This window comes from Zeus faber (genome assembly GCF_960531495.2).
Source record: "Zeus faber genome assembly, chromosome: 8".
Lineage (NCBI taxonomy): Eukaryota > Metazoa > Chordata > Actinopteri > Zeiformes > Zeidae > Zeus > Zeus faber.
The window spans coordinates 30,024,804-30,042,505 of NC_137195.1; the positions used below are offsets into that span (position 1 = coordinate 30,024,804).

General features: G+C 43.7%; 1 protein-coding gene across 1 annotated transcript in view; it reads left to right on the forward strand.

The window, feature by feature from the left end:
- The window catches only part of vps13b (vacuolar protein sorting 13 homolog B), a 410,620-nt gene that overhangs the window by 102,563 nt on the left and 290,355 nt on the right, over positions 1 to 17,702 (forward strand). Inside the window, exons 18-19 of the mRNA XM_080006210.1 lie at positions 8,098 to 8,232; positions 8,815 to 8,994. Coding sequence (XP_079862336.1) covers positions 8,098 to 8,232; positions 8,815 to 8,994 — 315 coding nt within the window. The remainder of the gene's footprint in view (positions 1 to 8,097; positions 8,233 to 8,814; positions 8,995 to 17,702) is intronic.

The window sequence follows — 17,702 nt, forward strand, 5'->3', positions numbered from 1 at the left end:
ATTTTCATTTCTCCCCAGGATGCCAGAATCGTTCCGACTGGGAAGTCTCCCAGAGAGACTTAACATTGCCACCTACCACAGCGCTGGGCTGTCCAGCCTGCATAAATCAACAGCTTTTTGCCAAAGCCTTTGCTCATGTGGGTACATGCACGTGTGTGGATTTATGCATCTTTTGAGGTATGTGCGTTGTTGTCCACCTCACTGCTCCACCTTTTCATAAAGGTAAACCTGGTAGCTTTCCTTCTGCCGCAGTTGCTCTTGACTCCTATTACCCAACCCACCCTTATTTTCTTCTCCTTGTTTTTTTTTCTTTTTCGTATGTCAGTTCTGGGCATGGTGCCAGCCACCCTTTTGCTCCTACTTAACATGGTAAATGGACTGAATTTATATAGTGCTTTCCTAACCACTACGGCCACACTCACGCTACTGATTGACTCTACTTTAACCCCCTTCTGACTTGGGAGAGACAGTTATTGTTACTGCATCAGCAATTAACTGCTCAGCCGCTGCATTCTGCCTACCGTTAGTTTTTAGGTGTGGAATTCTTCTCCTCCACCCTTACCTGAAAATGATGATCAACAACTTGCTTGATATACTTGTCTTCAAAAGGTTGTAATCACTCTGTTGCAACAAGGAAGGATGTAGTTTGGATGGAATCGGATGGAGGCAGGATGAAGTTTGAAGAAATTGTCTTATTTCACGGTTAGTGGGCATGCTGGCTTGGATAATCCTAGATTGGTAAATCATCAATTTAGCGAGTGCTGTTTAAGTAAGTAATTGTAATGTTTTACTTAAAATTTTTGCTGAAATCAAATATTGATCAAATATTTGTCATCAACATGTGTTGGTGACGGGAATTGATGTATTGCAACTTAAAACATTAAAACGTTCAGCGCACCTGTGCTCTTCTCTTTCTCCGTCGGCCCTCTAGCTGGCATGGGCCCTCTGCCAGCTATGGTGGTTTTAGTAGCTTCCACTCTGCTCCTGTCTAACAGGAGAGACAGTTATAGGTTCTGCATCAGCACTTAATGGCTCAGCTGGCAAGCTCCCTGAAGTCTGCAAGAGCAGACATCTAAAGACCTTTCACACAGAGAGGAAGCTATCTGCCTTCCCCCCTTCGGCTTCGTTTGATACCATTTCAGGGTTCCCGTGTGAATGTCCAGACCCATTGCATGTAAAAAAATATATAAAAAGACCAACAAGCCAAAGCCTGATCCACACCCCCACTCAAATTGAGGTTTTGAACATGATCGTTGTGGAACGTTTATTATTTTTTTGAGTTATTATCACAGCTCATTTAATGAAACATAGGCTAATGCAAACACCAAGCTCCTTGTTTTAGAGTGCAGGGCTCCCCCAGTCCAGAAGTACAGCGTGGAAGACTTTCCCATACCGTTCCTCAACAGAGCCAGCGCAGGACATGATGGGATGTACAAAACACAGCTTTCAAGTACACAGATGTCCTCTAAAAACACACACAGTGTGTCAGTCATACACATGCACACAGATCCATGTGCACACACAAATGACCCAACGATGAAGGTATGCAGCAAAGTGTACAAACACTGCAAGGGCTCAACACTACCTTTTAAAAGGCATCTGCCTTTAGTTGCCAAAACTGAAAATATGGTTGCCAATTTGAGTCATCTTATATTTTGAATAATTAAGATGCTATGCAGTTGTCCGTCAGCTTAATAATGAAAATTTGACATCAAATAATGTTTAAGAGCTTTATTACAGTAACCAAACAGAATTGTTTAGAAGTAGTTTGTGTTTTATCTGATACTTGACAGAATTTTAATCTTTAGAGGGGAAGAAGCACAACTCAAGACAGACAAAAGCTGTGATAACATTAATTCAACCGGATGCAACCGGCAAGTTGAAGGACGTAAATTGAGTCTAGTTTATTGTAGCGGCGGAGCCCGTTCCGGCACGGGGCTTCAGCAGAGCGGAGACCCTCGCCATTACGCATTTACGCCACTGCTCTACACTTGTCTGTTTTACGAATTATCCGTTTGAAATACTTTAAATTCATTTTAAATTAAATAATTGTCAGACAGTAGTTATTTTGATGTAAAGTCTTTAATGAAAATGTAAAATATAAGGAAATCCTTGGAGGGGCTGCTCCGTTGCAATGCCAAATCTTGACAGGGCTGCACCGGCAAAGTCCCCTGCAAAACTTATTTTATTGCAATTATTCCCTTCCCGGTATTTGCGAAACAAATGCACATTTTAAGTGTACGGAAATCCTGTCGGAAATCAGTGCAACAAGAATGTGCATATGGCCCAAATTAAGACTTAATTTCACATGTATTAAATGGCCCAAAATGCTCACTTTAAACATGCTTGATTAAGCTTGACCAAATTATTTGAACAGTGCTAGGATATGTGGTTTCAGGTTGGGCGACGGTTCATGTGTGGACGGGGAGACACATGCGCTGCAAAGTGTCAGGCTATAATGCATTTCAAACAGAGCTTTGCTTCATCCAGCTGCAAGGGGTGGAGCGACGGCTTCACAGCAACCAGGGAAGTTGATCAGAATTCAACTTTATGCAAATGAGCAGAGCTGGGTGTCAGTTAATACGCTCTCAATGCCGCTGAACTTTGGAAAATGGATGCCCGGACCAATGCGTAATTGTTCATGATGGGGCAATTTTCCTTTTTTATGAAAAACGTCCCTTAAACTAAAAAAATACACACGGCCCCATCCATCTATATAATGTACATTAAATATGGAAAAGGAGAGAGGTTTGAAATGTTTGGCGTGCCCACAACAGCCAGTGGATTTTGAGCCGACACGCCCACAAACGCCAGGTGCACAGAAGGCCTGTCGCCGGCGGTGTGACGAGAGCTGCTTGGCTTCACACTGCAGCCCTGTCGCAGGCTGTGTGACCCTAGCATTACTGTCGAGCCCTTGCTGAATCGCGCAGGTGCTTTGTCAGCAAGATAGTTTTTTAATATTTTTATTTTATTTAACCCTTAACTAAACTTCTTTGTATCTTTCTTTCTTGCTTCATTCTTTTACTAATCCGTCTCCATCCTCCTTCTGCATTCCTCCCTTCACTCTGCCATTCCCCCTACTCTCTCTCTCTCTCTTTTTTCTTTCTCTCACCCTTGCACGGCGATCAGGATGGCAAAATCCAGCTGCTCCCGGGTGCCCTCGGACTGTTTGATGAAGTGCCGTAGCCCTGGCCCCCAGCTGTGTGTTTATGTACTCCCTGCACCTGCCTGAACGCCGCAAATAACAGCACTACGTTTTTGTACAAACACTACACACCCACACACGCACACCAAAGAACATGGATATGCATAGATACACAAACAGACACACAAACACAAACAGGTGTATTTACAATCACAAATATTCAAATACATGATCATAAGTATTGAGTGCAAACATATAAGCACACAAACAGACACATTATTCTCAGGCTTAGCTGAATACCACCACCAGCCTAGGACCATAGACTAGCAGCCCCTGTGACCTGTGTGTGTGTGTATGAGTGAGTTTATGTTCTTTTTCCCCCCTTCCTGTGCACCCCCATTTTTATAGGCCAACAGCTGGCCAAAGCATTGACCAGGGCTCCCCCCAAACACTCACCCGCCCACCCCCCACTCCCCCTCAGCAGGTGCACACTGCCCTTTTGGACATCTTATGTGGGTAAGGGGCTGTGTTACAGTGATACTTCTAGTGCTATTTATCAAAGAACAGCAGACTCTCTGCTCTTGCCTCTGCCATTTTCCAGATTGACTTGCTCTGTTGAACATCTTCATCTTCACAGAGTTACGAATGAGAGGGCGGGGCTCCAGGGAGCAGTTGGCTCTTTGTGGAAGCCCTGCTCAACTGCTTCTGCATCCACTGCACGGGCTCTTGTGGAAAAATGGCCAGCGCCAGTCATGTTTGATTTCCATGAGCGCTCTTCAGTATGGAACCACTTGTGGGTGTTTTCGAGGTGTTTTGACACACACTCCTTAATTTCTTACCAAATGCCTATTGCCATTTCCCCCTTTTTTTAATGATTAATATTTGGAAATTGTTTCCAGCAAGTACCGCAGAGACTACCGCCATATGCAGTGCCACCATCTTCCTCATTCTTTCACCCTGTTTCTCTGTTTCCCATCACAGGTAGCCCCCTCCAAGAAAGAGTTACTGAGAGAGTGAGCTTACACATGTCTGCCTTTCTACAGATGCTCATTACAGTAACTCAACTGTGCTCAATGGTTTCACATTTTCAGCTCCACAATCCCGTTCATCTGGTAGAAATGGACCAAAAGATCTGATCCAAACTAGAAAGAGAGACGGAGACGGACAAAAACATTAAATTACTTAAAGTCTGCTTTCCTTAAAAACAAAGAAACCAAAAAAAAGTGCCAGATAAAAGAGTTTATGTGATCTGCAACTTAGAATAGCTCTTATTGAGTAGAGTAGGACTTTTGAAATGCTGTTGTTTCCAGATGTATTCAGCTGCTTGCTTGGGTTCTAGACCACAGTAGTTTCGTCAACTCCCGTTCCCCCTGTCCTATAGACACTGGGGAAATTGCGGACAGATGCGCAGGCATGCAGGCCCTGCAGACAGTCAAGACAGTATTGCTCCATTTGACCCACAGAGAGACAGATTAAGTGGCAGGCAGAGAGACAGAAGGAGGGTCATTAACGTTCCCATCTTCCATCTGGGCCATTTAGAGGGCCCCTGTAGTCAGCAGGTGAAGAGGTTGCTGGGCAATTTGTCTGAGGGGAGAGGAGGGAAGTTGGCGGTTAAGGAATAGTCCTAGAACAAATCTCATCCCTTCCTATCCCCACCCCCCTTCTTACCGCCCCTGTGTCCAGACTCAACCAATTTCTGCAATTGCCCATAATTCCCCTGGTTAGCAGTCGTCTCTTCTATCCATCCGTCCGCCCTGCCTCCTGTGTTCACCTCATTACAACTGTTAGTTTTTGAAGATTAAATGCTGTAAACAGGAATGCTTTGCTCGGCCAGTTGGCTGGATGAAAAGTTGATCCTTTTGATCTATAACACTGCAACAACAGTAACCACATTTACCTGTTGCCCAAGTGGCTTCGAGTTAAAAAAAAAAATATATATACGCAATTGGCGTGATATGATGCCAGTGAAGAGAGGAGCTTGGAAAGAGATCAAGATGCTCAAGGGTGGAGGAGGACAAGCAAAAAAAAAGTAGGAATAAGAGGTGCGCAGAAGGAGAGAGCAGGGCAGAGCAGTAGAGGTGGAGGAGGATGAAAGCCGAGATGTCTGACCTGTCTCTGGTTTTCTGGTGTTGGGTTTTGAACAGCAGAGGCCTGGCTTGGATCCAGAGGCCGTTCCGCAATAATGAACTGGAGGGCTTCCAGCGTGCAGCCCTCTCTCTATCACTCCCTCTCTCCCTCTCTGGTAGCACAACTCCACTTTGCCTTATTAATACAATACCTCCTAACTCACCAGCAGGCATTAGATCATTGGCATCCTTAATCACTAACATCCATTTTACCCCCCCCTCTTTTTCCCCTTCTTTGCCATTACACCCTCTGTTTTGTTAACTACTTCTCAATCTATCTCCCTCTCATGGTCTCACTTTCTTTCTGGCCATTTTTCCTTAGTCTACCTACATTTTGAAAGGATGAAGACATTTTATTGGGCCTGCACATTCCAAAAGAAAATAAAATGTTAAGAATAAAAGAAAGCACTAGCAACAAAGTCACTTGACTAGAAGTTGTTTCACTTGGGCGCAATCTAGGTGACACTCTCATCCAGTAAGACCATGGCTTATAAGTTACAGACACCTGTATATTTTAGGACTTGTGTTATGTATAGGTGTGTATATCTAGTTTTGTTTTGTATATATCAGCAATTACATTTCATATATAAATTCACCAATGAATCATAAGCAACACAGTGCATGCAAGCAAGTGTTGTTCTAAACAACACCCTTGTGACAGAAAGATATTCAAGATGAGCCTGACCCTGAGAGATTAATTGGCAAATTAGCGCATTTTGTGATATTAACGCAAAGGCGTGGCAAGTTTTGCCCTCACCATGTCTTTGGCCCACGTCAACATTATTTATGGTAAGGTAAGAACAAATGCTATTGGTGGAGTATTTAGGTGCTCCATCTCCTTTGTAAATATACTGCTTTTGCTACCGAGTGGTAAACCCCATTCAGAGATTCCGTGAATACATGCACTTGCAGTGTATTTCTGTCTCTTGTGAGGGGAATTATTCGAAGAAGTGGAGCCCGATTGTAACTGGTGATGTAAGAGTTTGATGCGGTTCGCTCAGACAGTGCCAGCTCTCTGGAAGAATGTAGCATGTTGGGGATGGATTCCCCTCTTTCCACCCTCCCCAACAGGAGGTAGGGGAAAACTTAAAATAAAAAACCCACAGCATATTTTTTACACTCCCTCTCTCTACAGTAATGTGTTTGAAATAACCTCTCACCATAGAAATAACATTGACATATCATAAAGGCAGCTATGTAATCCACCCCTTGCCGCAGTGCAAACACTCTGAGCTTGGAAAGATGGCAGGCGGAAGGTTCTTCCACACTGGGCTGCCATTAAGGAGTGTGTGGGGGCAGCTCTGTGATGTAACACTAGTGTTAGGTGAGTCACAGTTGACGCTAAGCCGGGCCCAGGCATAACGATTGGAGATTGTTTTGGAAAGATATATCCTTTATATTGGCCTATTACTCATACTCCTAATAGCACTGCTGTTGAGCTTATACGTTTAAGTCACTCAACTGAAACGAAACAGAATTTACTTCAGTAACGCTCAAAGCGCTCTTTAAGGGGCTTTATCTCTCTTAGTATCCTTCATGAACACGATTTTTTAAAACAGAATGGCTACCGCACCAAAGGTTCATTTGTATATCTTTCTTCTTTTTTAAAATTTGAACTATTGAGAAAAAATAAATCTGACATCAAATAATGAAGTGCCTTTCTGCTTCTAATTGTGCATAGTCTCTCACAGTGTGTACTTATTCAATTGAAAATGCAATAGACCTGGTTACACCTATGGATTAAATTTGAATTTTGGATTGGCTAAATGCTAAAACTCAGTGTGCTATAATCGAAGTCAGCCTTTTGAGAAATACAATAACAGTTAATTGAGGAACCTTTAAGTTATTGCTACATTACTTACAAATGCAGAAATTATTGAACATGATCATTGTGTGTTGAAACATTGGAAAGCGAACGTTAAGGAGTCAGACGGGAGTCAAAAACGTTTTCATGACACTGTATGCAGTAAGGTACACACTGGTTGCCATGTACTGTATGTGCCCATGCATCCAAATGGCAGAATACCTTGTTTAAATTTAGTTTTTGCATGTCTTTTTATTGATTATGTATTTATTTATTTATTCAATGATTTATTTATTTATTGATCAGAAGAATTGTTTTTTAAATTTGTCTCACAGGTGCGATTGCACTTATCACACACACACACACATACGCACGCATGCAGGGAGTGGTGACGACCACTTACAGGCACATGCAGGCATCCCAGCTGTCCTTCCTCCAGGGGGCAGCCAGGAGCAGTGCTCCTGTTATTTAGTTACACACAGTATATGAGGTATACAGTATTATTTACAGAACTATCAGTGAACCCTTTTTGTTGCATTGATTAAACTTTGGGGATCGTTTTGTTTGCTTTGACTTTATTGTGTCGTATGAATATGATGAATTAGTAATGTACATGTCAATAACTCATAGCCAGAAGACTCATTAAGCTAATATGGAGAGAGAGAGAGAGAGAGAGAGAGAGAGAACAAGTTGATCCAAAGTGGGACCTTAAGATTGGTTCACCTTTTATCCGCAGGGTGTATCCGGCATGCCCACCAGAGCATAGTTACTAGACAGGTGCACACACACACACACACACACACCAGTGCCTGGCTGATATGTGGATGTGTTGGGAATTTCAGCACCTGTTTTTTTTTTTTTCCAAGTCTCTTGGAGGGAGAAAGGAAAAAGGTGGGGTCAAGCCAAATTACAGGCCAATCAGGTGTTTAATGAATCCACGGCAGCAGTGGTGTTCAAACCTGACAGACTGCACTTCATTTTCTCTTTTATTTTAATTTTTCTTTTTCTTTTTTTTTTATTAGGTGTTAGATCTCCGAGCCCCTCACCAACTCTCGAGGGCTCGGTACAGAACGTGGAGCTGAAAATCTGCAGCCGCGCCACGATGAAATGCGCCTCGGGAACCGTGGGGGCCATAAAAGTTTGCGCCAGGACTCCAGGTGTGTGCAGCTGTGCCCTGTTAAACTTTACTGCCTGTGTAGGAGGCGTAGAGCGAGAGCCAGCCAGCGCAGGCTCCTCATCTTCTCTCATTGTTTTATTCCATACATTTCTCTCTCGCTCTGTGTGTCTCCATCTCATTTTCGTCACTATGTTCTCCCGTGGCTCGGTCAGTGGTCTCTTGCCATCTCTCTGACTTGGCAAGAGAAACTCATTTCTGTGTTACTTGAGGTTTAGTTGTAGCCAAGAGTTCACACAGTCAAACTGTGGACGTCACTCGTTAACAGATAGATAATGAGATCGATGAGGTTAGAACATAGAATAGATATAGTATGTGCATTTTATGTTGGTGCCCACATTGTTGGTGTCCATAGATTACAATTTGCATCACATATTGATGGTAAAGCGATGAAACACACTGCAAGATCAATGGGTAAATATATATCAATATATCATTTGATAACTTTTTTGTTGCAGAATATTAAGACAACCAGTCCACCTGGAAATTGGAGGACACCATTGAGAATATATTGTGGTCACAGAGGCAGTTGTTGGATATGACCTCCCGCTTCTTCTCTGCTTAGGTTCAGGTGACGTGGCGAAGGAGAAGCTTGTTCCTCTGATCCAGGGCCCATCGGACACCAAGGAACTCCACATGAGCCACTGGCTCAACGAGATCCGCAAGCCTGAGTCCCTGCTGGCCCCGGACCTGCTGGCCTTTTCTGTCCAGGTGCCTCAGCGTGGAGATGACTGCCGGCACTCAGGTAAAAGTGTGAGAATGTTGATTGTGTGGCCATTACTGCCGTGCCAATAAATGCATACCAGTGCATTATTTGTATTTGTGTGCACTGGGAGTTTGACATAACAAGATGGTTTCCCTTCTCTTCTGCCATTTTATTTTTCAGTTATTTTCGACAAAACTCTTGAATCTTCACATATTTGTAAAGTTGTGAGGTTGATTATTTTAATTTTTGTTCCTCAACGTGAGTATTTTTAGACTCTTCAGGCACCGTCTCCTTGAGATTTCAATATTACAGCTTTTTTTCCGGTTGTGGTTGAGTTGGTCAGTCGGTTATCATCTAGTCCATATTCCATCTCACTTAACCAGTGATCTAATGTTTTTTTTTTTTTTTGTTTTGTTTTGTTTAGCTTGTCATGTTTTCCATCTTCCCATATTCTCACACTCACTCACTTTATGCGGTTTGTTTGTTTTTCAAAGCTGATAAGTGTTTTCCACTCCGGCAACCCTTGCGGCAGGATTGGCAACACCGTGGCTCCTTACAGGCACAGCTAGTTTGTCTAAACAGCAGTGAGTCTCTCAGTACTGGGCTGAGCTAAGCTGAGCTGGCAAACAGTGGCTGACCACTTTTTGGATCACTGCTCAGGGCTACACCAGTGTCAGGATGCCGGTTGGGCTCTCTGGTCCCTAGGCCACAGATCACCTTTCTGGCACCCACCTATACGTCCTTGCATGTGTGCAGTGGATAATGGTAGTAGTTTGTGGAGTGTAGTATCCCTCCCGCATTTTCAAATCCACCCCTACACAAACATCTGGCCAAAACACAAAAATGTAAATTCCCTGGGTGTGCCGTCTCACTTGATGTACTGTTCTGGCCACGTCAAGGTTGCGACTCTGTGTGCTCCATATATCTTCACTATTAGCCAGCTATGTGGTCACCCCTCTGGCCTTCAGTGTGGAAATCCTCTGTTTAGTTCTTTGCTCAACAAATAAAGGTTGTGAATATCAGGTTGTCATCGCTGGCCTCTCCTGGCGGATCAGGATCACCTTCCTCGTCAGCTTCCCGCGACTCTCCCTCACCAGAGGATCTTAGGCAGCCCCGCTGGGCTCCCAAGAAGATTAATGCTCCAGCACCAAAATGTACGCACGACATCCCATGTCCTTCATATCCCCAATGTGCGGATGGCTCTGAAAAGTGCTCTCAAGGATGTTATCCCAGAACCCCCCCCACTGCACCCTAGGTACCTGCAGATTAAGGAATATGGGGGAGTGCAATGTAAAACAATAGGCCCTTACTATTATTTTTAGAGTAGTCTCTGCAGCCACCACTTTTAAGACGGGGCTGCGGAGATTCACTGTGCTGCTCTAGACTTAAATCCCAAAGCCAGGCACTGAATCATGTTGTGGGTGGGGGGGCTGAAGGCCTTAACCAACGTCAGCCTTGGCGATTGAGACGATGATGACTTTGGCCTCAGGTGGTTTCAGCGTGTGAGGGGAATGACCACAGCAGTAGGTCGGTAACATGACATGAAAATGAGAATTACTTTCGTTGAGGGTGGCATTGTGAGAACCCACTGACCAGAAATTGAATTTTAATTGAATGTCACACCGTGGCTGTCAAGTGCTCATATTGCACTGATACTGTGCTCAAAATGTTATACTTCTGACATGAGCAGCCCCCTTTTGCTCCCGGCTGTCAGAGATGGATATTTTTAGGAACCACCAGTAAATTCTATTTAGTGTTAGGTCTCAAGACTATTACTTTGATTTAGAGTGCACATTATTTCACCAAAGCAATGGCTCATAAAGACGGTGGGTATTTTTTGAATATTAAAAACCAACTTGAAAACAAACCAGAAGAGAAAAAAATGGGGGGTGCAGAAGGAGGATTTGGAGCTGAAGTGGTGGATGACTCCCAGAAGCACTGCTTATATCTCCAGCAGATGTTTGAGTGACCGAGGCTGGCTCTCCTTCCTAATGCTGTCGTAAGGTCGCTCTCTGTTACTCTTATCCTAGCCCTCTGATTTGAATAGCCTTATGATATTTGTTTCCCGTTCCCTTTTTGCCTCCTCGTCTTTTAATTCCCCTCATATTTTTTTGTGTACCTTTCTCTCACTGTCACTTAAACACCAACTCCATTATTCTAGGGTTCCACAGTAACAGCTATATATTTTTGACAAATATCCGGTACTTGGAAAAAAGTGACTGTGATTATCCAATCTGCCACTCCCACTCAATATGAATTAAAACTGTTTCTTTGCATTCTCATACAACCTTTTATGGACCAGAGCCTATTGAATTAAACTATTGACATAAAACTCCTCCACTAGCTTCTAGCACTGATGAGAAGCTGCCCCCCGCCCCTCTATGGGCTATAGAGCAGAGCACTGATTAAGTGTTATCTTCACACACGTGGTGTAAGAATGTGTTATCTTCCATCCATAGCTAAATTGAATATTGTAGTTATAAACACTAACGGGATAAGGCCACCTTAATGGCTCACAATGTGTACACGCATGCACGCACGCACACACACATTATAATTACTGTTGGAGCTTTATTTTTACAGTCAATATATATGTCATGATAGGGAGGACGGGGCTCACGCTTTGCAGTAACCGTTTTCCAAAAGACTGGAACATTTCTCTCCATGAACAAATGCCTTTCTATGTGTGTGTATGCTTGTCTTTGGTTTGTGTCAAGTGCTCTGCTGACAGAGGAGCTGGCTGAATAGACATGCGCCTGCGTGTGTCCATGAGCATATTTAGGCCTTTTGTGTACCTTCCTGTGTGTGTGTGTGTGTGTGTGTGTGTGTGTGTGTGTGTGTGTGTGTGTGTGTGTGTGTGTGTGTGTGTGTGTGTGTGTGTGTGTGTTGTGTTTGTGTGTGTGTGTGTGTGTGTGTGTCTCTTGTATGATGTTCATACTTATATCAAAACTGTGGGTCCGGTTCACCCCCCCCCCCCCCCAGCCCCAAAGGGTCACCAAGAGCCTGTTAGTGTGGCGTTAATGGAATGATGGATGCAACACTTTGCCCGGCCTTAGATGAAAGGTGGTGGGGGGGCCCTAAATGGGCTCCACCCCGCTCTCCCAAAGGGCCCACTCCGAGGTTCAACCGTTTGTGATCCTGACATCTCTGAATCGCTGCGGCACTTGGCTCTGGCATCAAACACATTTTATTCCTCCCATGTGGCTCTGTTGATTCCATTTAGCAAATTCCTCAACCGTGATCATTATACGTCGACCGTAGGAAGTGGAGAGAGAAGAACAGAGAGCGAAAGTGAGGCTAACTTCTTACACCATAGACATACTGAAGACATTAAGATATAATGAGCCACAATCAACTTTTATATTCTATTTTATATTGGATGGCTGGCTTCTGGTTTTCGCTGGGATGCAATGCAAAGAACACCAGCATCGTGGGATTCAACCTGCCCTTTTCCAGGGGCACATAGTTATTTAAGGAGAATTGGTTATGATTTATTGGTAATCCATGTTGTGCAACTGTGTTTTTACTCTGTGTGAATTTGCATCTCTGCAAGAGTGCATTCCTGTGTGTGTGCATTTAGGAGTCAATGTATTTCAGGGTCTCACGGTGTCTCGGTGCAATTAAGCGGCCTTCTTGTATTGTGTGCATGCGTGCGTGTGGGTGGGTGGGGGTTGGGGTGGGAGGGTGCATGCATGCGAACATTCGTCTGCACATAATGGACTGTAGAGGGTTGTGAATCGAGTCAAGCCAGCCATCAGTGTTTCCCCTCTGGTCCCGTATCTGTGATCTCTGCGCTGCCTCATCTCAGAGCAGATGTGACAGGTTCTGGAAATCACCACTCTCTTACTTATGGATCCCCGCAATAATTCAGCCCAGGAGCCAATTCAACCATGCTTCCCGCAAACCCCCTCCCACAACCTCCCCTGTCCATATATTTTTTTTCCAACTGGGTCCGGAAAGAGTCATATCCCCACAGGTTATTTGTTTTGCTACTTTTGCCCCGGGCGATGGTTTATAGACATTTCAAAGTTAAAGTAGTCTATCAGAACCTTTTGAATGCCATTGCTTGTTAAAGCGGGTCTAAGGCTCGGAGCAGAAGGAGATTTTTTTTTTAAACCTTAAACAGTGTAAATAGTAGATGAAGCCTAACCTACATTTAATTTACACACTTTGGGAGTATGAGTCCATACTTTAATGCCCTCTGCCTTAGCCAAGTTATCTTAAGTTATAATATATTATATTTAATTTTTACTAAGTCTAACAGTTAATTTACTTTTTTAATGAAATAAAAGTTTATAATTCTTATTTTTTAATAGTTTTTATCCCATTTAAATATATAGTTCAATGTTTGAATATTCACATATAAACCTAAGATGTCTTTGTTACAACGAGTGGTCCACACATTTGTGATCATTTGCAATCTTAACTTCATTTGCCCTGGAATAACTCAAATCATTCACCACGCAGACCAACATTTCAAACGGCTGCTTTGAGAAGTTCTGATGTCTGTGTAGCTCTCTTTCTCTGGCACACTCCAGTTCCCTATTTGAAATTCAGTTCTCCAAGGAGATGAGCTGCCTTCAAATCTGGCCAATAACATCTGTTTTGTGTCTAATTGTTTTCGAGTGAATTAAAAAGAAATTCCAATTTGGTTAGAAAATGTTGGGGTCGGGTGCCTGGAGAGCTCGGGTGGTGGTGGTCGGATGGGGATGAAGGCCCTTCACTTGCATGAACTCCTGCAGATTGAAGCCTAATATGTTTTCATTTAACTGGACTGAGGCTGGAGCATTTCTAATAAATTAAAAGCAATTAAAGGCAAGGGTTTCATCACAACAGAAACACAAAGGAAATCTCTGAAAAGGGAAACTGCGTCTTTCTTTGATGGGCCCAGGGGCTTATATGATTTCATATTCCACCGCTAACCCTCTGTGATAAGATACGGTCCCAGATGACTTCTCCTAATTGAGCAACCACTCCAGATGGACCTGGCGACAATTTCCCTGGCAGCAGTCAATTCGGGCTTCCAGCAATTCAACTTTTTTTCTTCTTTTTTGTTTCTTTTAATTGAACCTCTTTGACAAGAACAAAACGATGATTCCCATGTGTGCTCTGCGCTATGACACACACAAGTAATGAGAAATCGATGGCTTGATTGAAGGAGATGAATTACAGACAAAAGGGAGGTGTTGGGCAGGAGAAGAGTCAAGGCTAAGGGTTTGAGGTTGAGGAAGCGGCAACCGATATGTGTGAGTTAGCGACGCAAGTGCAGGTCAGTCTCTCCGCCACTGGGTCCCAGTCTATGAACCGGGGCAGTAAACACGGAGCAACAAGTTCAGCAAATTCCAGGTATCTGCACTGGTATTAGTTACAATTAGTTATACGAGTTATCACCAAATGTAACCACATCAACTGTGCCACAGGGTAGATTTCACAGGACATCAAATCTCTCCTTGGACCAAGACTAATGATATATGATCGCTAACCCTCTGGAGGCGCTTAATAATGCTGATCCCTGCTCGCTCGCTGGCTGTTTGGCTGACTGGCTGACTAGCTGGCTGTCCTGCTTAGGGTCTGGGCTCCGTCACCATTGATGGATGGGCCTGGGCCAGCGTTTGGGAGGCCAGGGCAGGAGGGCGTGTGATGAGTGTGTGTGTGTGTGGGGGGGAGGTATCAGTGGTCTGCACTGAATTTTTAGGGTGGGTCATGTTGATCTGCAGGTGTTCCCATCATACCTCCGCACCACCCCCTTTTTTTGGGGAGGGGGGGTGTAATGGTCAGATGGGCTAGGAGATCATAGAGAACGGAGAAATTTAGAGAGAGAGGGATGGAGGGAGAGAAATAGAGCGTGTGTGGTGGTGGTGGGGCGGGGGGAGGGGGGTGGTGCATGTGTTTTCCCTAGGCACGCCAGCAGCTGCAAGAGAATGATTTATGCTTTTCTCAGAACTCTGGGATCTCAAAATGTTACATTTAATCAAGTGCACTAAGAGCAGAGCAAATGTTAAAGATGTTCCCTATAAAGGCCTTCCAGTTTTGATCTCTTTACCATACCCCGTGGAGCTGTGGGAATATGGGGAACAAAGCAATCTTTAATCTTAATTTAAACATATTGGAGGGGATTATGAAAGCTACATGGAATTAATCCTTGGAGATCTCTCCGGCTGCTTTAATACTAAACATATTTAGTTTCCTAATTGATTTTAAGCCTGTTTTTTCTCTCCCCTTTCTCAGTGCCGTCGCTGGATTAGGCAGACGGAGGGAGGGGAGTATTTCTGTGTTGTGGGTGTTTATTCAGAAGTTGCTAGTTTTGATAGTGTTGCAAAGACCACTTTCATGTGGTGTTGTGAATAAAGTGACAGCATTTGACACATTTCTCGCTTCAGTGTAAAACTTTGTCTCTGTGTTTACGGTCATATATATTTACGGTCATATACATGCAGCCAGGATGGACTTACATATCACATGTACCTCTTCCATTTTACCTACTGTGTGGAAATTGTATGTTTTGGTGCTTGGTTTATACAAGGGCTACATGTGTTAAAATATGCACTGCACTTAAGTCAACATGTTCGTGTTTTGCATGGATAGAATTCCCGTGTGTGTGTGTGTGTGTGTGTGTGGGTAGGTGGGTGGGTGTGAGGGTGGGTGGGTGGGTGTTGGTCTGTGTTGAGAGAAGAGGCTTGCTCTTGGTGGCCAGGGACAGGTGGGATCATACAGTACCTCAGCCACGTAGTCACATAGACTAATGAGAGCAGGTGGGAGTGACGCACCATTTGACTTTGATCTGATTACCACTGAAACACACAAATATGTACTTGCATTCAAAATGACACACTGCCATACAATGTTGTTTCTAATGCAAACACACACACACACTGGCCAGTTTTTTCCAACATACTTCATACTTTACCCCCCCCGACACACACACACACACACACACACACACACACACACACACACACACACACACACACACACACACACACACACACACACACACACACACACACACACAATACATTTCTACGCACACACACACTCTTGCCTGCCCTCCGCTGAAACCAAAGCCCTTGGACAGGCTGGTCTGAGACACCATAGATGGGGTGTGAATTTGGGTGCTCCCTTGGTAGCCTCCTCCATTACAAGCTTTCAAAGGCTTGCTCTACTTTCTTACATCCATCCATCATGCTAGCTTACCCCGCTATATAAGCATGTGTTCACTCACTCCACTGAGTGTTAAATCAACAGTCTGGCATGGTCTCCGCGAGTCACTGGATGGCTTTGAGCTGCTAAAGCATAATTTTTCTCTTTCGTTGGTTGGTACATAAATCTAAAATAGTGGTAAAAGTAATGCATTGGGGAAACGCTGAGCTCATCTGATTGCTGCTGTTCTGAACATACCCCCAAGATGATGTGATTTATATCACTTGGCATTATCAGTTTCTCTATCCAGTGATTCTCTCTGTGCTGACTGTCCCATTATGTAAATAGGCGCTCGTAGCAGCACTGGGAGGAGAGACTCTTGTCTGGGTACCGGCGTCTTAAGCCTCAAATCCTCAATTCCCAAGCTGAGTTGTGCCGACTTGTCCGCTTGTGCTTGCTTACGGTTTGGTTTTCCATTAGCGGTGAAGCTGGAATCGGCACCAAAACGGCAATGATGGAAACAAATGACGCGATGTGACGTTGCGATGTGTTTGTCTACGTGATGCAACAGTTGTTATCATTTCCCTAGATATAAGGACCTGTGGTCTAGTCCACGGTCCATGGATTTGTTTCTCTGTTTTTTTCTTGCTGTGCTATTCATTCATTCATTTCAGCTCATCTCTTCTTATTCCTGGATTTTCGGCCCTGGGTAGTAACTGTACTGAATGGAGCCAAAATTGGCTGGGCGGAGGCTGAATGACGTAAGTGTTCAATGATTGGTTACTCATCACGTGCACAGACGTCACATCCAATACGTGTTACGTTTACCTCCAACGGCGCTATTGTTTAAATACTCACTTTGTATGAGACAAGCTCGACAGCATTTTCCCTTTTTCCGGCCAGTCATGTTGTGAATATCTTAAAAAAAAATTACCTTTTTTTTTTCTTCAATGGTAGAACATGTTTATTGATACGTCAACAAACAAACAGGGGGAAGCCTCTAATAAAAATGATACTCACTATGTAGCTGTAAAGGCAGCTTATGAACATAAATGAACAGAGCAGAAAGAAAAAATCTGAGAAACAAAAACAAATATGAATTTTCCATTCAGAAAGAGTGCATGGCCAAGACCGCGGGCCACCTTATATCTACAGAAATCATAACAACTGTCGCATACGCATGAGATAGTCCAGGGCCGCCCAAAGTGGGGCCCGCAGGCCAAGCTTTGGTTTGCCCCGCCTGATGTGTCTGGAAATTTTAATTTTAAAGATGTTTGTTTGTTCTTTATGTGGATTTTTATTTGTGAGGGAAAACGATGCTGTCTGAATATTTTGAATGATTAATTATCTGTTAGAAAATGAGGGAGAGAAATCAATCAGATAAAAATCTTATCAAGTTTATGATTTTGTACGGTCGATGTTTGGGACACGGCACGCAAAGGAATTTACGCCTGATGTAATTTCTTAGTGAGTCAGATGTCAAGAAATGGAGGGGCAACAACAGTGGCATACAGATATAAAGCGTTTCAAACAAAGCTGACAAGAAGACTTTTTTTTTTTCACAGATATTAAGTCCAAGGGGATCTGTCTTGTTTGTAAGGAGTACA